Consider the following 22,872-nt stretch of genomic DNA (forward strand, 5'->3'; position numbering starts at 1 on the left):
TAGTCACATGATTAATAAAAGCTATATAATATTCTCCATAATATTGGAGAATCTATAGAGTTTAGTAACATAGAAATTGTTATATATAAATATGTAAATAGTTACATAGAAGTATGTAAATGACTCCTTGAAACATGTATGCAATGATCTTCTTTTGGGTCCTGAAGTAACAAATTTCAATAAACATTTTTAAAAGCACATGGATGGGGGCCTGGGAAGGTGGCTCAGTGGTAGAGCGCATACCTTGCATGCCAGAGGCCCTGGGTTCAATTCCTCAGCACCATATAAGCAAAAAGAAAAAAGCCGGAAGTGGTGCTGTGGCTCAAGTGGTAGAGCGCTAACCTTGAGCTGAAGAGCTGAGGGACAGTGCCCAGGCCCAGAGTTCAGGCCCCATGAATGGACCTCCCCCCCAAAAAAAAAAACCACATGGATGAATCAACTCTCCGACTTAAATTTCAAGAGTTATCGCACATTTACTTAAATATCAAACTTCATCTCTGATCTATAATTGTGGTACAAATTGTCATGTCACATACATCTGTGCCAGAATAGTATACATGTGAAATAATCTTCAGATAAAGAAGATTAAATTTCCAAAGTGGTTGACTTTACATATATTTATTCTGTGAATTTACAGATATTTATTCTTCTACAGAATCTTAATATTGTATCTTTATATCAGCATTTTCCATCTTTAAAGCATCATGTATATATATATATATGTATATAAGTATGTATATATGTATATATGTGTATATCCAATTAACATGGTTCTAATCAGAAAATATATACATGTATTAGAACCATGTTAATTGAACTGTCTTCCAGAATAAGCCATCTAAACTATTTCAAAGTTATCTAGAATTGTTATCAAGTCTAATATTACCATTTATACCCATTCAATATTAATTCTGATTAGCCAAAGTTCATTTCAAAATATGCAAACTCTATTGCAAATAAAACAGATAGAGACAGAGATAGAGGCAAAGATAAATGCTTTTCATCTCTAGTTCCCACAAAACTTGGTAAATAGATGCCTCCTTTGATTTGATGACTGTTCTCACAAATCCTCTTAAGTTGTGTGTGTGTGATGCCTAAATGTAGCAGTATATGTCTGTTATATTGCCCTTAAACCAACCTAGGTTTCGCTCTGCTTCTGGTTATGTGATTGATCGTAGATCTCCTATCAGGATGGTGTCCTTTGTGACACCAGGTGTGCTGCTGTGTGTGTTCTGAAATGCATACATCTCACTACACCTCTGTACTTGGACTTATTTGTATTCGTTTACTAGGCCAGGACCTCTTCCATGCTAGGCAAGCACTCTACCATGAGCCACATGCACAGCTTCTTTTTTAGGATAGGGTTACATTGGGTTGCCACAGCTACACTAGGAATTGCAATCCTTTTTCCTTAGCCTTTGACCTCAGTCTCCTAGAGCTGGCCTTACAGAGTGCCAGACCTACAGTGTAAACTCTCCTCCCAGATCCTCTATTTTGACACACTTACTTGGAAATGAGAGTCGCATGGTCTTTCCTGCCTAGGCTGGAGTTGTTATTCCTAGATGTGAGCCTCCTAGGTAGCTAGGATTACAGGCATGAGCTATTAGTTCCTAGTCTTGTCAGCTCTATTTAATGCTCTGTCTCCAACATCTGGAAATTTCATTGCTCAATCTGCAAGCTGCCCGTAAACAAGCTCCAAGTTGCTGTATCAATTCACTGAAGGAGAGAAATGAGTGAACAAAGCCCTACTTGGGATCTGAGTTTACCTCTACTTATCCTCAGAAAGGTTTCTCCAAGACAATTTTAACAAAGATCAGAAGACTGAGAACAGTGATCTAAAACAGCATTTTTTATTCTTTCTGTTTACTTCAGAGACTTCCTGAGCAGCCACTTGGGCCAGTAGTGGAATAGGGATTGGGCTGGGTGAGGACCCCTAAAGTCTCCCCCTCCCTTTTGATTTCTCATGGCATTTAGGGTTGGGATTGGGACTAGGGTCACCACTCCATAGAAGGAGTTCAGGAAAATGTTCCGTTCCCCTAGACATATAGGCTCATGCTCACGGGCATAGAGTGGGTGAAGAGAGTGCACATCATTGTTCAAATCGTCTCTCCACCAAAACTGTGGCTTTGACCTCCAACCCACTTGGTAAGCAGGAAGCCCACGCTGATGGTCCTGAGGTGGATGTTGAGGGTGCCAAAGAACTGGGCCTGCAGGAGAGAGGAGCATAAGATGGGGCTGTGAGGGACTCCTCACCCAGGCTGCCATGAGACAACTCCTGAAATCTTAACCTGGCACCTGGCCCTCAAGCGTGTTCCATCCATTCCCGCCTCTCCTCTGTGCTCCATCTTCTACTTTTAAAATTTTATTATTAGTATTGTAGTCTGGGCTCTGGGTCGAACATTTGTGACAAAGATGCTCTACCACCTGCGTCATGTCCTCATCCTTTTTTCCTTTTAGTCATTTTTCAGGTAGAATAACACACATTTAACCTAGACCAGCTTCAGACCAAGATCCTTCTACTTAAACCTCCCACATATCAGGGGACTACAAGTATGACCACTGCACCTGGGCCTCTCTTCCTATAAGTCAGCACATTCCTCAGTCCTCCATTAGCAAAATGCTTCTACCTCTCTTCACAAGAGTTCCCCTTCATCTGTCTGAAGAATCTTCCCTCTACATAGCCCATCCCCTTTTGCAGTGCTAGGGTTGGGACCCAAGTGGTCATGCATGCCAGGAAATGATGCTGCCACTAAGATCACCCCCAGTTCCTCTGCCTCTTCCAGTGTCCTAGACCCTGCTGGTGCTCAGTCCCTAGTCAATGCTTTCATTTTCCCAAGACCATCCACTCTTATTCCTGGCTTCATCCTTCCTCTCACCCCCACAATCTCATCTTGAGAATGTTTCAGGAAAGTCCAATCATCTGAGAACCAGCAGTCCCTCTGAACATTTTCTCTTTTCCCTGGCCCTACCCATGGGATGCTCATCTGATTATTAGGCTAGGTAAAAAGGGGCTCCACCAAATCAGGTATCAGACAATGGTAGAGCCTGAGGACAAGCAGGGACAGGATGCATCCTGAATGTGGGTACAAGGCTGGTCTAATGAGGTCAGCTTGGGAACTGGGGTGGGAGATACTGACTGACAACCCCAATAGAGCCCCGATACAAAGTAGAAGACGACCAGAACAGTAACCATAGATATTAGGAGTAAGAATATAGTGAACAGGAGGCATAGCTTGTAACTAGCAGGAATGTGCAGATCTGTGGTGAGAGAAAGGCATGTCAGGGATGAGGACGCTGTGCTGTCTCTCCTTAACATAACTAGGTCATTGTGTGTGTGTGTGTGTGTGTGTGTGTGTGTGTACGCGCGCACGCGCGCGCGCGTGTGTGTGTAATTGGAGAGAAGTGTCTCTTGGCCATTCCTGTCTGGGCTGGCTTTGAACCATTATCCTCAGATCTCAGTGCCCTGAGTAACTAGGATCATAGGCCTGCACCAATATCATTGGACTTCATTACCATGTCTTTAATTCTAACTTGGCTGAAATCCCTGCTTTCTCGGCTGGAGACTGTGGCTCTAGTATCTGTCCATCGGTTTTTACGTTGTCTAAATGTGCTTCCTGCCTCATACTCAGATAAAGTCTTTTGGTTCTATCGGCCCTCCCATCACTGCCTACTTTGCCTCATGATCAGACCAGCACCTGTCCTTCCTGGTCTCAAAGCCTTGCTTCTGTCTCCATCTAACTAGCTCTACTTTCCTCCTGTCAAAATCATTCCCACCTCCCTATCAGAGCTTTATCCTTCCTATGGCTTCATACTTCAGCCTTTATCCTTTTTCTGTCTCTTGTACTTGGTTTTCTATCAAGTGTCCCTGAGGATTAAATCCCAAGCTGAGTCCATGCTTGCTAAGTGTGCTATGCTGAGCTACATATTTTTAAACCTTGCAGAATATTTTTGTTGTTGCTAGGAAACTGGAGATACTTTTTGTGACTAGAGTTGGGGTTGAACTATAAGCCTGAGTCCTGTCCTTAGGCTTTCCCCCTCAAGTCTATTTCTTTACCACGTGAGCCATCTTTTTTGGTAGGAAATTAGAGATCAGAATCTTCTGGCTGGGGACCAGCGCCTCATACTTGTAATCCTAAAATACCCAGGAGGCTGAGATTTGTGGATCAGTATTTGAAGCCAGTCTGGGTAGGACAGTGTCTGAGACCCTTATCCCCACCAAACTACCAAAAAAGACAGAACTGGAACTCTTGCAGAAGTTGTAGAATACTAGATTTGAGCAAGAGAAACTCAGGGACAGGGTAAAGCCTTCTGGAATTTCCAGACCAGGCTGCTTATATGTCATGATCTTCAAATCTGAGAGTCCAGAATAGCTAGGATTACAAGCATGACTCACTGTTCCTAGCAGGAAACTAAAGGATACAGAACAGTAAAACACAATTGTAGAAAAATAGATGTGAGGGCTGGGAAGGTGGCTCAGTGGTAGAGCGCTTGCCTTGCATGCCTGAGGTCCTGGGTTCGATTCCTCAGCACCACATAAGCAAAAAGAAAAAGAAAGCCGGAAGTGGTGGTGTGGCTCAAGTGGTAGAGCACTAGCCTTGAGCTAAAGAGCTGAGGGACAGCGCCCAGGCCCAGAGTTCAGGCCCTACGACCGCCCCCCCCAAAAAAAGAAAAATAGATGTGACACTTGTACTTCTTTGTATGCAGATATTTTTGACAAAAGAATAAATGTAAAATAACGAGAATTTACTCCCACTTAAGAAAGTTAATCTGCTAAAATGCAAAATGACATAAAACAACTTATATCACATTATATATATATATATATATATATATATATATATATATATACATATATCTCCTGTTGACATTTCTCTGTCATTTTTCTAGTAATTGTACAAAGTGTTAATGATGTGTACAGGGTCTTTGCCTGAAACAGCTATTTCTTTCTTTCTTTCTTTCTTTTATTATGTCCTGCTCTTTATTGCCAAAAATAAAAACTTTGAAAAAGACAACTACTGCTAATAGTAAGTAACCATTCCTCTGCACCAGTCTCTTTGGTTCCTCCAGGCTGCCCAGTGTACTGCTACCCATGTGCTCCTCTCAGAGCCTTTACTGATGGGATATGTAGGGGGTGGCCTTTGCTCTTGCTTCCTCCAATCAAACACCCCAAGCCAAGTGGTCAGTCAGCTGGCACTGAATGCGCTCATAACCTAAGGGCAGAAAACACACACACACACACACACACACACACACACACACACACACACACACACACACACACACACACACACACACACACACCCAGCATACCTAATTGGAGGAAGAGGAGGATGTCTAATGCTATTCCCAAAGGGTTACTTCTCAAATTACAGACACCCAGGAATCTGAAGTCCCTTGGGGAAAGGAGCTGGCATGGGCTCTGATCCCAACACCAGGAAACTAAGGTACAGGTGTGAAAATTCCTTCATTTGCAAGCAAAGAGCTGGAATGATCATGAGAGAATTCCAGCTCAGTGGTCTCCACAGAGAAGCAGCATGTCCCCCTAGTGGTGTTACTAGGAAACTGGATGGAAGGGATGGATGCAAGGGTTATGAAGAGCTCTACTGGCAATCCTTAGCAGGGCTAGGTAAATGGGAAAGTAGAAAGCTGTCTGTCTGCTTAGCCAGATGTGGTGGTGCAAACCTCTGGTCATGTGTTTGAGACCAATATAGCCTACAGGGTAAGAACCTGCTTCAAAAAACAAAGGACCCAAAACAACCACCCAAAAAAGTATCCTGGTATTCTACCTGTAACCTGCTTCTTGCTGGTACTGATGACTGCCCAGAGTTTGAGCAGTAGCAAACAGTCCAGAGCCCAGAAACTACAGGGGCTCAGGAGAGACCTGAAATCCAGCCGTGGTCTGCCTCAAACTCAGCCTTTGCTGACACAGGTGAGCTGCTGCTAGTGTATAGTAAGTACATCACTCTGGATGCCATGGCTTAATTGAGTCTGTAAATCACTCAGCTTCTTCTTCAATCCAGAGAGGGCTGAGAGGACAATGGTTTCAGGGCTCAGAGAGCCACAGGACTCCACGTTGTAGTAAAACCAATCAGGCTTGCCGTTGGGGTCATAGGGAGCCTGTGACTCATCCTAGTCCAGCTCCAGCTCTTTGGCCATTCCTCAGGTTTGGGGTAAACTGTGTGCCTCGGGGCATGGTCTGGGTCATATTCAAAAGCCACCCCTGCAGTGGGGTTCCACTTGGCATGTTCCTTGTCGAAGCCGTTTTTGGCATAGGCTCTAAGTCTCAGGTCCTGGCCCTTCATCAGCTTGATGATGAGGATGTCATCCTGCTCCACGTAGTCATTGGGGTAGTTATTGCGGTTCCGGGATGTCACCGGAATGACCCCAGGGGGCTGTTGAAGATGAGGTCTCGGGATGTGATGTGATGTGTCTGGTCTTCATTACACCACACATCCAGAGTGAACTCCACTGAGCACTCGGGGCAGAACTCCTCACATGTACAGTCCCGAGAGTATTGCAGCTTGTCCACAATGTCATCACCGGTCAGTGGAATTAGTCCAAGCTGTGAGCAATGAACTCATCATGAAGACGGAAGAACTGGCATCAGTCTGAACCCAGTCGATGGCTATTATGGGTACCTGGGCGATGAAGACTCTTCGAATAGAATTGGCCACTGCCAGGTCCGTATTCTTGATGATGAACTTGAGGTTCTCGACCATAAGCTCCATGATGCGCACGGTGGGCGGGTTGGCATACAGAATCCGCTGTTTCTTTCTTTTTCTCCTCCTTTTGAACCAATTTTAAGAGGCTCCATTATTCCATTGTCATATATAATGCACTTTGACCATGATTGCCTCCCCCCAACCCTATCCCCTCAGCCCTTCCATTTTTGAGACAGGCTGTTTTGGAGATCAGTTTTTCCTCAAACTTGAGAGCCTCCTGCCTCAGCCTCCTGACTGTTGGGAATACAGACATGTATTACCATATCCAGCTTCATCTTGTTTCCTCATTCTATCTATGCTTCTATCTTCAGATTAACCACTTCTGCCTGTCCCTTCTGTCTAGCCATCCATCTGTACCCCTTCCCTCCATCTAAATTAGTGCTATTACGAGCTGAGCCTCCATCTCCTACCATCCCCAGCTTTTCCTTCTCTGTTATCAGAAAACTGCACCTTCCTGTGTGCCCATTCCTGCAACCTCCTTCCCCATCCAGCCCCTCAGATCTCCAGCCTCCTTCCAAACAACCAAGTCCTGGTTGTCTATTCACCTAATCCTGGTACCCAGCTCCCTGGGCCTCCTCATGCACTGCCTCCCTGGGATCAGCAAAATTGACAGAGATAGGGCCAAGACAAGCAAGATGGTTGGGAAAAGACAATGGCTGAGCAGGTCCTGCTAGTCGTCCACATGGACCATCGCCTCCACCGAACAATCTGGACATGGGAGAAGAGACATGGCATTCAGGTTTGACAGGAATACAAGGACTGACACCCCCAGCCCACCCTCACCATCACAGACATCTACACAGGAGACTCACGTGTATCCTCTCCCGTAAAGTGATGAGTCCAAGGTGTGGGAAGGAAGGAGTTCAGAGGCTCTTGTCCCAGCCTCCAGCCCTGACCCTACCCATACTCATTGGAGAAGATGAGGTATCCGTAGGTGACCATGAGTCTCTCTCTACATGAAGTACATGGTCTCATGGACACATTGGCAATAGACTACATCCTAGGTTAGGAGGGCCTAAGGTCTACAGCTCATGGAACTGTCATTCTGAAAGCCCTGGACGTGGCCCAGATGTTCAAACCCAGTGACACCCCCTAAACAACCTTCTTGCAGGCATTCAACTGGCATATACTAGGGTGCTGTGTGATTAGCCCAGCTTTCCTTCTCCGCTCTCACCCATTCTGCCATCTCCCAAACATTCTGTTCACCCCTGCCTCTTCTTCCAGCTGGCTGCTTAGGCTCCACTCTGGGTCACATCATCCACACATCTCTCCACACCTGTATCCATGCCTCTCTTCCTTGTAAACATATCCTCTCCAGCAATCTGACCGTCTCTGTTCCCCAGCCCTGTCCATTCTGATCCATATTCCACCTGACCCTCTGATCCCCACAATTCTCACAGATACGGGGGTTAAAATAGTAGGCAAACTCACTTGGGTAATATGCTTGACTCTCTCTCTTGAGGGCTCCTGACCATGTGAAATCCCTCATTTGTCAGGGTCCCACCTGAAAGCTAAACGTCCAAGGCTGCTATGAGAACATCAGACACAAGAAGTGCCTCCCCCCCCCCCCCCCCCGCCTGCCCCATCACACAGGCTCCTTGGCTGCCGGCTCACTGGCAGAATTCCATGGAGATGTCATGTCATCAGGGTGACACAAGGTGAAAGCCATAAGGAATACTAGTGCAGGAACAGAAATAGTCAGTGGGCTCAGGGTAAGGGAGATTCAGAGGACCTCTTTCTCCATGTCTCAGCCCCTCTGTCATCCTGCATACCTGACACATGTAGCCCCTGAAGTTGACCTCATGGCTCCACCATGAATAATGCACTGGGGCCAAAAGCGGAGGGTCTGGGTGTGGTGGGAGGTCTTACTCTTCTGCATCTTAACTGTGAGTGAAGTATGAACAACTGGGCCTCACAGGTGCTGTTGAACCCCTGGGATAGGAAGACTGAAGCCTCTTTGTCTTTCACTGCTATCTCCTTGGGACTCATAATACAACATAGCTTCCATTTGTGTGTGTGTGTGCGTTCTGGTACATGGGCTTGAACCAAAGGCCTAGGTGATGATGCTTAGCTTTTTCACTCAAGACTAATGATATAACTGAAATATGGATATTGGATGAAAATAACCACAATCTGTCCTTCCCACCATCCTGGTGCCTACATGAGTGTTCGGAGCTTTTCTGAAAAGCCTAAAAGGTAATATAGGCCATTCTTTGAATTGCAGATGCATCATGTTGTTTAGCCCCAGGAGAGCTCTGCTCCAGAGAACATGCAGATGTGTCTTGCTGTTCAGCCCTAGATGGTTTGCTTTTCTTGCCCCTGATGTTTCCCCTAGGTGGTTTGCTTTGCCTCTATAAACATGCTCTTATTAGTTTGGTCCCCCACCCCATCAAGTGTTTTTGGCCTTTAAAAGTTTTGTGTAAGCTACTTTCTAGGCTGCTGGTTGTTGGAACACGGGTGCACCTGCAGTCATTGGCCTTGTAGTAAAGACTCCCAGTTTGACCTCTCAAAATGTGGCTTCTCTGTATCTAACCATCAAGTGCCAGTATAACATAATGCTTGAGCTAGAGATTCACTCTCAGCTTTTTTTTTTTTTTGGCTTAAATCTGAAGAATTTCCTGTCTTGCCTTACTTTGAACTGTATTCCCAAGACCATTCATGGTATAATGGCCAGGTCTGGTCCCTCAAGCCTCTTATCAGCTCCCCTGTCTTTATTTCAAGCACCAGTACTGGCAATAAAAAAAAAAAAAAGAATGAGGCATTCTTACTCTCTAGATGGTTTCAAAATCATAGTAATCATTTAGCAGTATAGATATAGATAATGAAAACCAAGCTTTGGTTGGGGGGAGTGGGGGGCTCTGGCTCATCCCTGTAATTGTACCTACTCAAGGGGCTAAGATATTATGGTTGTGGTTGGAAGCTAGCCTGGCTATCTCCAATGAATCCCTCCTCAAAAAAAGCTGGAAGTGGAACTTAGTTAAGTAGTAGAGCACTTACTTTGAGCAAAATAAACTCAAGGACAGTAAACAGGCTCTACATATACACACAGAATACACAAGATTTCAGTGAATCATAAAGTAACTACCCTAGAGTCAGAATAACATAAGACACATACTTACCCCCCAAGCAATGTCCAGTGACCAGAGTCAGGCCAGTCTTGGGCACAGTTAGCTGTGTGTCAAAGTAGAGGACCTGGGAGGAGATTTCACACTGTAGGTCTGGCACTCTCTAAGCCCAGTCTAGGAGACTGAGGTCAAAGGCTAAGTAAAGAGGATTGCCATTCCTAATGTAGCTGTGGCAACCCAATGTAACTCTATCTTTAAAAAGTAGCTGTGTAACCACTTTGGAAAGTAGTATGGAGGTTCCTCAAAAGACTCCACATAGAGCTCCCCCATAACCCAGCAATCCCACTTTTGGACATTTACCCAAATGTTTACAAACAAGACCACACTAAAGCTACCAGCACAACTATGTTTATTGCAGCATTATTTACCATAGCTAAGATATGGAACCAACCCAGATGCCCCTCAGTAGATGAATGGATCAAGAAAATGTGGTATATATACACAATGGAATTTTATGCCTCCATCAGAAAGAATGACATTGCCCCATTTGTTAGGAAATGGAAAGACTTGGAAAAAATTATATTAAGTGAAGTAAGCCAAGCCCAAAGAAACATAGGTCCCATGGTTTCCCTTATTTGCAATATCTAGTATATGTATGAGTCAAGCAGAAAAGGTCAGATAAGGTGATGTTAGGAAAATGAACCCTAAGATATGTATTTAAATTTATTTTTCTTTCATGCATTTGTTTCTAACGCATTTATAAGATTATTTTTTTGTTGCTTTGTATATCCCTCCCCCCTGCTTTCACTGTATTTGATGTCGGTATAATTTGTGGAGGGGAAGGGGAAAAACAAGTCGTTTAAATAAGGATACAGGTGGACCCGTTGCAACAATGAGAAGTACAAGTTGTCATGTTGAAAACGAACTTTACAACTTTGGGGGGGGGAGGAGTGTGGGGGGAGGATGGGAAGGGGAAACAAAGGAGGAGGCTACAATGCTTCATAAGAAATGTACTCATTATCTTGCCCATGTAATTGTAACCCCTCTGTACAGTATGCTCACAATAAAAAATAAAAAATAAAAAAGTAGCTGTGTATATGGCTCAGTGGTAAAGTGTTTGCCTAGCATAGTAAACAAATACAAATAATCAAAATATGTAGGTGTAGTAAGATGTATGCATTTGGGAACACACACAGCAGTATACCTGGAGTCACAATGGAGAAAAATAACCTGACAGGAAATCTACAATCACATAATCAGAACCAGAGCAAAATCTATGTTGTATTAAGATCAATATAACAGATACATACTGCTACAATTAGGCATCACACATATACAACTTGAGAGGATTTGTGAGAACAGTGATCAAGTCAAAAAGATATGGATGGGATTGAACACACACACACACACACATACAGAGCAGTGAAGCCATCAAGAAAGTTTTAGAGCTGTTTTGACTACTATGGTTTTGTAGTTTGAAATTTGGTATTGATATTCCTCCAGCACTGTTCTTTCTGCTAAGGATTGTTTTTGCTATTAGGGGTCTTTTATTGTTCCATATGAATTTTTGGATTGTTTCTTCTATTTCATTGAAGAATGAGGTTGGGATATTGATAGGTATAACATTGAATTTGTAGATAGCTTTTGGAAGTATTGTTACTTTCATGATGTTAATCCTCCCATTTCAGGAGCGTGGGAGGTTTTTCCACTTCCCTAGTTCTGCTTTATTTTCCTTTTTCAGGTTTTTACATTTTTCATCATAGAGTGCCTTCACTTCTTTATTTAGTTCCTAGGTATTTTATTTTTTGAATTGCTTTCCTGATTTCAGCCACAATCTTCTCATTATTGGTATACAGAAAATCCATTGGATTTTTTAATATATGTTTTTATTGTAAAGATACTGTACAGAGGGGTTACAGTTACATGAGTAAGGTAATAAGTACATTTCCTATTGAGCATTGTTGCCCCCTCCTTTGTTTTTCCCCTACCATCCCTTCCCTCTCCACCTCCCTAACTCCTCCCTTTCACCCTTCCCCTGTGCCTGAAATTGTAAAGTTGGTTTTTAACATAGTGTCTTGTATATCTCATTGTTACAATGGGTCAACCTCTATCCCTATTTAAGCATTTTGTTTTTTCCCTTCCCCTCCCAAATTAGAAAAATATATGTACAAGATGCAGGGCACCAGAACAAAACACAGTGAAAACAGGGGTTATACCGTGGAGGAAACGAAAAATCACATAGTACATTATAAATGCGTTAAAAACAATATCAAGAAAGAAAAAAAACCACTTGTGTCCCTATCTTGCCATTCATTTCGCTTAACATCATCTTATATGATCCGATGTACATAGCTTTTGACCTTTTCTGATTGTCCTAGACATATACTAGTTATTGCAAATAAGGGAAACCATGGGAACCTACGTTTCTTTGGGCCTGGCTTACTTCACTTAATATAATTTTTTCTAAGTCTTTCCATTTCATAACAATGTGGTAGTGTCATTCTTTCTGATGGAGGCATAGAATTCCATTGTGTGTGTGTGTGTGTGTGTGTGTGTGTGTGTGTGTGTGTGTGTGTGTGTGTGTGTGTCACAATTTCTTGATCCATTCATCTACTGAGGGGCATCTGGGTTGGTTCCATATCTTAGCTAAGGTGAATAATGCTGCAATAAACATAGTTGTGCTGGTAGCTTTAGTATGCCTTGTTTGTGATCCGTTGTGTAAATGCCCAAAAGTGGGATTGCTGGGTCATAGGGGAGCTCTATGTGTAGTCTTTTGAGGAACTTCCATACTGCTTTCCAAAGTGATTGAATAAATTTACACTCCCACCAACAATGTAGTAGGATCCTCTTTTCGTCACATCCCCTCCAGCATCTGTTGTTATTAGATTTCTTGATTATGGCCATTCTAGCTGGGGTGAGGTGGTATCTCAATGTTGTTTTGATTTGCATTTCTTTTATGGCTAGAGAAGTTGAGCATTTCTTCATGTTTCTACTGGCCATTCTTATTTCTTCTTCAGAGAAGTCTCTCTTTAAGTCTTTAGCCCACTTATTAATGGGGCAGTTATTTCTTTGAGGATTTGTGGTAGGGAGATTTAATTTTTTGAGTTCTAAGTATATTTTATATATGAGGCCCTTGTCTGTTATACGGCTAGTGAAGACCTTCTCCCAATCTGTGGGCTTTCTATTGATCTTGTTAGCTATGTCCTTTGCCATGCAGAAGGCTCTGCAGTTTCATGCAATCCCATTTGTCCAACCTTTCTTTGATTTGTTGTGTTTCTTGATCTTTATTAAGAAAATTTCGGCCTGTGCCAAGAAGCCTTAGAGTTTCTCCTATTCCTTCCTGTAAGGTTTTCAGGGTGTCTGCTTTTACTTCAAGGTCTTTGATCCATTTGGAGTTGATTCTGGTGCAGGGTGATATATAAGGATCTAGCTTTAGTTTCCAACAGGTGTTTAACCAATTTTGCCAGCACCATTTACTGAAGAGGCTGTCTTTCTTCCATTCTATTTTTTGGCTTCCTTACCAAAGATTAGGTGGCTATAGGTATGTGGGTTCATTTCTGGGTCTTCATTTCTATTCCATTCATCCTCAGGTCTGTTCTTGTGGTGATACCAAGCGGTTTTGATTGATATGGCTTTGTAGTAGAGTTTGAAATTTGATATTGATATTCCTCCAGCACTGTTGTTTCTCATAAGGATTGTTTTTGCTATTTGGGGTCTTTTATTGTTCCATATGAATTTTCAGGTTGCTTCTTCTATTTCATTGAACTTCAGAGTTTGCTGACCACATGGTCAGCATGGCAACTCCTCAGCTCCAGAATCATGAACAGTATGTGAAGGAACAAGCTTGACTGTGTTCCACACTACATTATACACAGACCTATGAGTTTCCTATAATTTTTCCCCTTTTGGAACATAAACTTTCTTACTGATGCACTTAAATGTATGTTTTAGAGATGCTCAGTATTCCATCCAGAAATTCATAGTAAGGCTTCTGCAGGCAATTGTGTATCATCTATTATAACAAAAGCGCCTAACAGGAATCATAATGCTGCCAAATTTCTGGATTTCTACATATAAAATAACCCATTAAACAAAACAAATTGAATCTACATTTTATAGAACAAAAGAAGTTACCAAAGGCCCTTAACTCACAGAGATGAGCTGTTAGTAGGAGAATACAGTCTATATAATTAAAACAATTTAAATCTTATTTTTTAAAAACAGACAAGCTGGGTGCTGGTGGCTCACGCCTGTAATCCTAGCTACTCAAGAGGATAAGATCTGAGGATCATGGTTCAAAGCCAGCCCAGGCAGGAAAGTCCGTGAGACTCTTATCTCCAACAAACCACTTGAAAACTGGAAGTGACACTGTGGCTCAAGCGGTAGAGTGCTCACCTTGAGCTAAAGAGGAACAGAGCCCAAGCCCAGAGTTCAAGCCCTACGAATGACAAAACAAACAAACAAACAAAAAACAACAGATAATGGGCTTTACTATCTGTCACCATCTCACCAATTGAAAGAAAACCAACATCTTCAGGTTTTTTAAGTAAGAACAAGCACAAACATTGCCCAAATATTCTGTGTTACTTATAAGATAAAATATTCCACACAGAGAATGTAAGCCATTACCATCCCAGAGCTCTGTTGGGTGCACTCTATGGTGTCTGGTGGCCAAGTCCCCTGAGCCAAAAACCCACTAACAGACAGTGTGAAAGTCCCACTCTGGAGCCCCATCTTTCAGGTAGTGATGTTTGGATGTCCTTGTCCTCTCTTTACTGATCCACAGAGCCCTGTGGGTAAAACAGGGAAAGAGAAACCCCAGAGTTGAGTGATAGGACCAAAAAACACTTTGGATCCAAGGAAGAACTTTAACTTGTAGGGGAGAAGAATGTGTGTCAGAATGAAATGAACTGGGGAACATATCTTTAGAGCTGTGATGAAGGTAATCATGGGTAGTAGCAGCCCCATTAGCTAAGGAAGGAGGCCATGCAGCCAGCAGAGGCCTCAGCATCCCATCTCACCAGCATAAAGGGCTGCCATTGATTGGCTGGTCCTGACTGCAGTGGGCTCACTGCCATTCATTGGTTGGTCCTGACTATGCTTCGATTGAAGCACTTCCCACAAGACTGCTCATACTTATGCTGGACCCAGCCCACGTCTTGTACCACCTGTCTGTGTGAAGCCTGGGGGCTGGTATTTGTCTGCCTCCTTGAGGCTGAGGCCTGAATCTACTGTGCTGACACATTTCTACTACAGTGGCTAGTACATGTAATCCCTTGGATACATGTGAGCAGGAAATAAATGAGTGCTTGCTGGATGCATGTGCTGAATATATACCATTCCTCAGAATCTCAAACTAATTCTTCCAAGTAGATGTGGGTATTTTACAGATGAGGAAACTGAGGCACAAAAAAGGAACATCGCTTTTGCTCATCGGGGGCCTCTCTTCTGATGCCAGCTGGGAGAGAAGGATCTTCAAGCCAGTGTCTAGTGGGCAGAGGAGTCAATATCCCTTCTGTCTTTGCCCAGATGCATAGTCCAACAGTCACTGTACATGGCTCCTGGCAAGGCCACCGGAGGAACAAGCCTTAGTTGCCCACAGAATTAAGCAGCTAAGACTGGTACAGATACACACTTTCCATCCTGTAGAAGTTGCTCTAAACACCATCAAACACATGCCAGCCTTTATGTCTGCTCTGGGTACAGGCAGTCTGGGTAGGTGGAGGAATCAAGTTACAATGTCCTAAGAAATGTGGGTCCCTGGCAGAATCCAGCACTCTGCCTACAGTGCACATGCTAAAGTGACCCCAAAAGTGATCTAGCTGGGAGGGTAATGGAGGGACCTTCTAGGGTACAATAAAAATAAGTTAGCCTTGGGTGAATTTGAGGCTCTGAGCCCTGATCCTCAACCACGGTGGTCCAGGTGGAGTGGTCAAGGTAGCATTCCCAAAACAGCCAGGCAGCCTGCTCCCTACCTTTTTCCCTAGAGGCCAGGCAGCTATGGGCAGGAGAGGGAAGCCAGGCAAAAAATGGCCACAGCTCTGTAGAAATCCCACAGGTTATGACCCTCACTTGCACCATACCTGGGAGCCTCATGAACAAGTCCCTCTCTAGCTACAGGTCCAGAACTCAGAGACCTGTAGAGGCAGAGGTGAGCAACTGTCCCCATGGGGTCCCCACCCCTCACAGCTCTGTGTCTAGTGCCAAGTGGATAAGTCTGGGTTTGAACATTCCCTTAATGGCCTACAGCCTGTACTCACTGCTGCCAGAGTAGTTTGGTCCCATAGCCTGGGCCTTTTCTACTAGATCCAAAAAGAGGAAGCTCTAAGCAACTCGTAGACCTCAGTGGGCTCTCAGCATCTGTGAACAGCTCGCTGTTACCACAGAGCTTCAATTTCTACCTCTGGGCCTTTGCTTCAGCTTCCCCCCTAACTTGGGGTTCTACTTCTTCCATTTGTCTTCTAGAATTTTCTTTTGATTCTTTTCAATCATTCAGGAACAAACTAATGTTATAGGTAAAATTTCCACAAGAAAGCCTTCTGAATGTAGCCACATTGGGCTTTTTTTTTTTTTTTGCCAGTCATAGGGCCTGAACTCTGGGCCTGGGCACTGTCCCACAGCTCTTCAGCTCAAGTCTAGCACTCTACCACTTGAGCCACAGTGCCATTTCCGGCTTTTTTCTGCTTATGTGGTACTGAGGAATCGAACCCAGGGGCTCATGCATGCAAGGCAAGCACTCTACCACTGAGCTATCTTCCTAGCCCGCACATTGGGCATTATTGTCTATTGCAAGTCTTTCGTTCTCTCTCTTTCTCTGTCTCTCTCTGTCTCTGTATCTTTCTCCCCTCTCTCTCTCCCTTCCTTACTTCCTTCCTTTCTCTTTCTCTTTTCTTTTCTCTCTCTCTTCTTTTCTTTCCTTGCTTTCTTTCTTTCTTTCTTTCTTTCTTTCTTTCTTTCTTTCTTTCTTTCTTTCTTTCTTTCTTTCTTTCTTTCTTTCTTTCTTTCTTTCTTTCTTTCTTTCTTTCTTTCTTTCTTTCTTTCTTTCTTTCTTTCTTTCTTTCTTTCTTTCTTTCTTTCTTTCTTTTCCATATTTTGTTGTGCTGGTACTGTGCTTGAAATCAGAGCCTAGGAACACTCCCTTACCTTTTTTCACAGACATGAGCTCTAGGAGTTGGGCAAAAACTTCACTTTCTACTTATTTGGTGGTTATTTGGAGATGAAAGTTTCATGGATTTTCCTGTCTGGGCTTTTTTTTTGAATCATTGTCCTTAGATGCCTATCCTCAGACTAGGATTACAGGTATGAAAACACTTTCTCTGAGCTTGCCTGCTTCATTTAATGCTTTCCCCCCAGTATTTAGAAAATTCACTGTTCAGTCTCCAAAGTACCACTCCAAAGGTTCGCTATCACTGTACCAGTTCACAGGAGGAGAAAAGAAGCAGTGAAGGCAGCTGTACTTGAAGGCTCAGTTCAACCATGCCTATCCTTTGATAGTTTTCTCAAAGACAAATTTAACAAAGATCCGAAGACTGAGACCAGTGATTTTAAACAACGTTTTTATTCTTTCTCTTACGCTCTGGGAACTCCTGAGAGGCCATTTGGGCCATGTAGTGAAGTAGGGACTGGACCAGCTGAGGACCCCTGAAGTCGCCCCTTCCCTCTCGATTTCCCATAGCAATTGGGGTTGGGATTGGGACTAGGGTCGCCACTCCATACAAAGGGTTAAGAAAAATGTCTTCTTTTCCTCGACAGAAAGCCTCATGCTCACGGGCATAGAGGGGGTTAAGACAGTCCACGACTTTGTTCAAAACAGTGGCCTTGGCATGTAGCCCAGCTGGTAAGCACGATGCCCAAATTGACTGTGCTGAGGTAGACGCTGAGGGCGTCATGGAACAGGGCCTGCAGGTGAGAGGAACAGAGGATGGTGCTGTCAGTCTCCCTCTCAGTAGGCTCCTGAAACCCTCACCAGCCATCCCAAGTGTGTCCCACCCATTTCTGCTTCTGCTCTGTGCTCCATCTCCTAGTTTTAAATTTTGTTTATGAGTACTGAAGTTTAGGCTCAGGGTTGAATATTTGTGAGAAAGATGCTCTACCATTTGAGCCTCCCCTATTCTCTTTCTGTTTTTAGTAATTTTTAGGTAGGTTCACACACATTTAACCTAGGCCAGATTGAGACCTTCTGCCTAAACCTTCCATATTGCTGGGGATGATAGGTATCCACGTTTCACCTGGCGCTCCTTCTCCTCCTTAAAGCCACAACTTTCCTCAATCGTTACTTTGCAAAGTGTTCCCATCTCTCCTCACAACAGATCTCCCTCATCTGTCTGAAGAATCCTCCTTTTATGTAGACCTGTCCCCCTTTGCAGTGCTATGGATAGGACCCAAGTGGTCATGCGTGGTAGAAAGGCATGCTCCTACTGAGCCCCAACGCTGCCCCATCTGCCACTTCCAGTGGCCCCTGTCTTCCTAGAGCCTGCTGGTGGTCTCTCTGCTTTGTCCCTTCTTAAGACAACTGCCTTTAGTCTTCCACATCCCCCCACATGCCCCATTCCTGGCTTCACCTTCCTCTATTGCCTGCAACTCCATTCTGAGAATGATCCGGAAATGACAATGCATCTAAGAACAAGCATTCCCTTTCAATGCCTCCTCTTTCCCCCAGCCCCTGCCCATAGGATGCTCACCTGATTATTGGGCTTGGAAATAACGGGCTCCAAAAAACAAGGTACCAGATGAATGTCGTTTTTTCTAGTGAAGAGCTAGCTGAAACTTGTGACTTAGGTGGTGCCTGAAGGACAAAAAAGGGGCTGGAGTCAAGCTAAATGTGGGTACAAGGTGGATCCAAGGAGGTCAGGATGGGGACTGGGGTGGGAGATACTGACCGATATCCCACAATCTTCTATGGATAAGTGGTACACACAGATAAAAATAGTAACCCCAGCCAGCATGATCACGGTAACAGCAAGCAGGAGGATTAATTTGTAGGCAGCCGCATTCTCCAGACCTGTGGGGAGGGAAAGGCAGGTCAGAGGTAATGACTCACGTGCAAACCCTCCTGAATGGGACCAGGTTGTTCAGTTTGTCTTTGTGTGCTAGGACTGGGGCTTGAGTTCAGATCCTGTGCTGTCCTTACTCCTCTTCTAGATTTGTGTGTGTGTGTGTGTGTGTGTGTGTGTGTGTGTGTGTGTGTGTGTGTGTGTGTATGTGTGTGTGTGTGTGTGTGTTAAACTGGCAATAAGTCTCTTGGACATTCCTGCCTGGCCTGGCCCTGAAACATGATCATCAGAACTCAGCTGCCTGAGTAGCTAGGATTATAAGTTATGAACCACCAGCAGCCATCTCTATTACGATATTTTGAACTACACCATATCTGAAATCCCTGTTTTCTCCCATGAAGACTGTGGCTCTGCCTTGTATGACTGTCTCTCTGTGAATCCTTCATCTAAGTGAGCTTCTTGCCTCAACCCTCTGACAAAATCTTTTCTGTCTGCCTCTGCCTGAACCCCTTTCTTCCTGTTTCTGTCCACTGCTGCTTCTCCTTCAGATTAGCACCTGTCCTTCTTCCAGGTCTCAAAGCCTTGCTTCTGTCTCCATCTAACTAGCTCTACCTTCTTGTTGTCAAAATTAGTCCCACCTCCCTATCTGAGCCTCATACCCTACTTCCATCTTTTTCCTTGCTCCTTGGTTGTCTTTCATGTGACTTCCAAGGAGTACCTCAAGCTAACACAAAGTTGTGCACTGGGGTACATATATTTAAACTTTGTGGGGTGTGTGTGTGTGTGTGTGTGTGTGTGTGTGTGTATGTGTGTGTGTGTGTGTTTTGTTGCTCTTGCTTCTGCTGCTAGGAAACCAAAGATATGTTTGCTATAGTGGTACTTTAAGTACAGGCCTGGGCCCTGTGCTAGGCTTTATTATTTAAGTCTGGTTCTCTACCACTTAAGCCACCACCTCACAGTCACAAAATATTTTGGCAGATAATTAGATATAAGCATCTTCTACCCAGGTACCACTAGCTCTTGCTTATAATCCTACCTACTCAGAAGGCTGAGATCTGAGGATCATGGTTTAAAAACAAGTACTGATAGGAAAGCCTCTGTGACTCTATATCTTCAATAAACTGCCAAATAGCCAGAAATGGAGCTGTGGCTTAAGTGGTAGGGCACTAGCCTTGCACCAAAGTAGGTCAGTGACAGCAACAAGGCCATGAGTGAATATCCCAGAACCAGCACACACAAACAAAATAGTTCTTGTAGACTTTTCAGCCAGGGCTGCCTTCTTATCATGATCCTCAAATATCAGACTCTTGAATAACTACAAGTTCAGGCATTAGTCACTTTCCACATCAGGAAACCAAGGATATGTACTGAAAAAGATACAAAACAATAAAATGCAATTCTAGAAAAGTAGATGTGAAAATTATATTTATTAGCATTGAGATATTTAACACAAGAAACTAAATAAAAATTTAATCTCACTTAAGAACATTAACAGGCTAATATGTGAAACAAGTTATGTCACATATGATTACTGTCTATACTCTATGGACCTTTTTATGTTCTGCGTGATTGTACAATTGCTAGTTTTTCTAGTAATTATACAAAGTGGTATCACTGTGAACAAGGTGTTGGCCTGAATACTCTGTTGCTTGTTCTCTTTTTTCCCTTTTAAACCAATTTGAAGAGGTTCCATCTTTCTGTTTCATGTGTAATATACATCAATCATGATTGCTCCTCTCCCAACCTTTATCACCATCAGCCCACCAGTTTTTGAGAAAGGCTCTTGCTGTAGAGACTAGCCTGACTTGAAACTCAGGATCCTCTTGTCAGCCTCCTGACTGTTGGGAATATACACGCGTTACCACATCCAGCTTCATCTTGCTTCATCATTTTATCTGTGCTTCTATCCTCTAACTGCTTCTGCCTCTTCCTTTTGTCTAGCCATCTGTCTGTGCCTCTACCCACCAATGTAACTAGTGCTGTTCCCTGCTGACCCTCCTCCTGACATCCATGGCCCCCTCCTCTTTCAGACCACCAAGTTTTGCCGTCTCTGTCCATCAGAGAATGGTGCCTTCCTGTGTATCCCTACTTGTATTCTCTTTCCATCCAGTCCCTCAGATCTCTAGTCTTCTAATCATCTAGCCCTAGCATTCTGCTCCCTGGGCCTTCTGGCCCCCTTGCCCCAACTTACCATTGTCAGAAGTAGGGCCATGAGAAGCAGGGCGATGAGGTACAGGCAGTGGCTGAGCTGGTCCTACTGGTTGTATATGTGGACCATCTCCAGCAGCATAAAACCTGGGACATGGGAGATAAGACATAGTATTCAGGATGTGACAGGAAAATGAGGACTGTTATACCTAAAACCCACCCTGACGGTGTCAGAAATCTGCCAGATATTCATGTACCCTCTCCTTGAAAACTGTGAGTCCAAGGTCTGTGAGTAAATGATCTCAGAGTCTCTTATCCCAGCCCACAACCCTGGAATTGGCCATAGTCTTTGGAGAAGATAGGGTATCCTTAAGTGAGCGTTATTCTGTACATGAAGAACATAGTTCCGATAGACACACTGGCCACAGTCTACATCCTGTGCTGCGAGGGAGTAAGGTCTACAGCTCATAGAACTATCATTTTAGAGCCCCGGACTTGACCCAGGCCCTCAAACCCAGCTCTAGCGTCCAAACACCCTCCTTCCAGGCATTCAACCCATACATACTGGCGTGCTGAGTGATTAGCCAAGACTCCCTTCTCTTCTCTCATCCATTCTGCCATTCCCCAACCATTCTGTTCACCCTTGCCTCTCCTTCCAGCTGACTACTTACATTGTCTTTCTATGTCTTATCACCAAAACATTCCTGATTCCTATACCCCTGCCTCCCTTCCCTTTAAACATATCCTCCCCAGCCATCAGCCTATCTCTGCTACCCACCCCTGTCCATTTCCATCAATGTTCCCCCTGATCCTCTGATCCCCACAATTCTCACAGCTACTGGGAGTTAAAATAATAGCCAGACTCACGCAGGCATCATGTTTGCCCTTTCTCTCTCCAGGGCTCCTGACCAAGTGAAATCCTTTCTTTGTCAGGGTCCCACCTGAAGCTAAAATTCCAAGGCTGCTATGAGAACATCAGACACAATAAATGCCCCTCCCCCTTCCAGCTGCCCCATCACACAGGCTCCATGGCTGCCCACTCACTGGAATTCCATGGAGATGTGCATGTCATCAGGGTGACACAAGGCCGAAGCCATAATGGGCATTGTGTAAGGCATTAGTGCAGGAACAAAAATTGTCCATGGGCTTAGGGTAAAGGAGATTCAGAGGACCTCTTTCTTCATGTCTCAGCCCCTCTGTAATCCTACATACCTGACACATGTAGCCCCAGAAATTGTCCTCATGGCTCCACCATGAATAATGCAGTGCAGTCAAACCAGAGGGTCTGGGAATGGTGGGAGGTCTTACTCTTCTACATCCTAAGTGTGAGTGAAGCGTGAACAACTGGGCCTCACAGATGCTGTTGAACCCCTAGGATAGGAAGACTGAAGCCTCTTTGTCCTTCACTGCTGTCTCCCATTTTTGTGTGTGTGTTCTGGTACATGGGCTTGAACCAAAGGCCTAGGTGATGATGCTTAGCTTTTTCACTCACAACTAATGATATAACTGAAATATGGATATTGGATTAAAATAACCACAATCTGTCCTTCCCACCATCCTGGTGCCTTCATGAGTGCTGGGGGCATTTCTGAAAAGCCTAAAAGGTAATATAGGCATTCTTTGAATTGCAGCTGCATCATGTTGTTTAACCCCAGGAGAGCTCTGCTCCAGAGAACATGCAGATGTGTCTTGCTGTTCAGCCCTAGATGGTTTGCTTTTCTTGCCCCTGATGTTTCCCCTAGATGGTTTGCTTTGCTTCTATAAACATGCTCTTATTAGTTTGGTCCCCCACCCCATCAAGTGTTTTTGGCCTTTAAAAGTTTTGTGTAAGCTACTTTCTAGGCTGCTGGTTGTTGGAACATGGGTGCACCTGCAGTCATTGGCCTTGTAGTAAAGACTCCCAGTTTGACCTCTCAAAATGTGGCTTCTCTGTATCTAACCAGC

The 22,872-nt window shown here is 44.1% G+C and overlaps 1 protein-coding gene and 1 pseudogene across 1 annotated transcript; both read right to left on the bottom strand.

Moving 5' to 3' along the window:
* Positions 1-5,940: 5,940 nt before the first annotated feature.
* Positions 5,941-7,664, bottom strand: LOC138839882 (DNA-directed RNA polymerase II subunit RPB3-like; annotated as a pseudogene).
* A 9,667-nt stretch (positions 7,665-17,331) lies between these two features.
* LOC138839883 (uncharacterized) lies at positions 17,332-21,857 on the bottom strand. Its single transcript, XM_070039373.1, has 5 exons — positions 21,796-21,857; positions 20,972-21,075; positions 18,667-18,788; positions 18,469-18,572; positions 17,332-17,686 (listed from the first exon to the last, which is right to left on the bottom strand). Exons 1-5 carry the CDS (start codon positions 21,804-21,806, stop codon positions 17,332-17,334), a joined length of 696 nt encoding a protein of 231 aa, XP_069895474.1. The 5' UTR covers positions 21,807-21,857.
* Between the last annotated feature and the right edge of the window lie 1,015 nt (positions 21,858-22,872).

The sequence above is a fragment of the Dipodomys merriami genome, unplaced genomic scaffold (assembly GCF_024711535.1).
Source record: "Dipodomys merriami isolate MVZ:Mamm:240054 unplaced genomic scaffold, mDipMer1.0.p SCAF_3, whole genome shotgun sequence".
Taxonomy (NCBI): Eukaryota; Metazoa; Chordata; class Mammalia; order Rodentia; family Heteromyidae; genus Dipodomys; species Dipodomys merriami.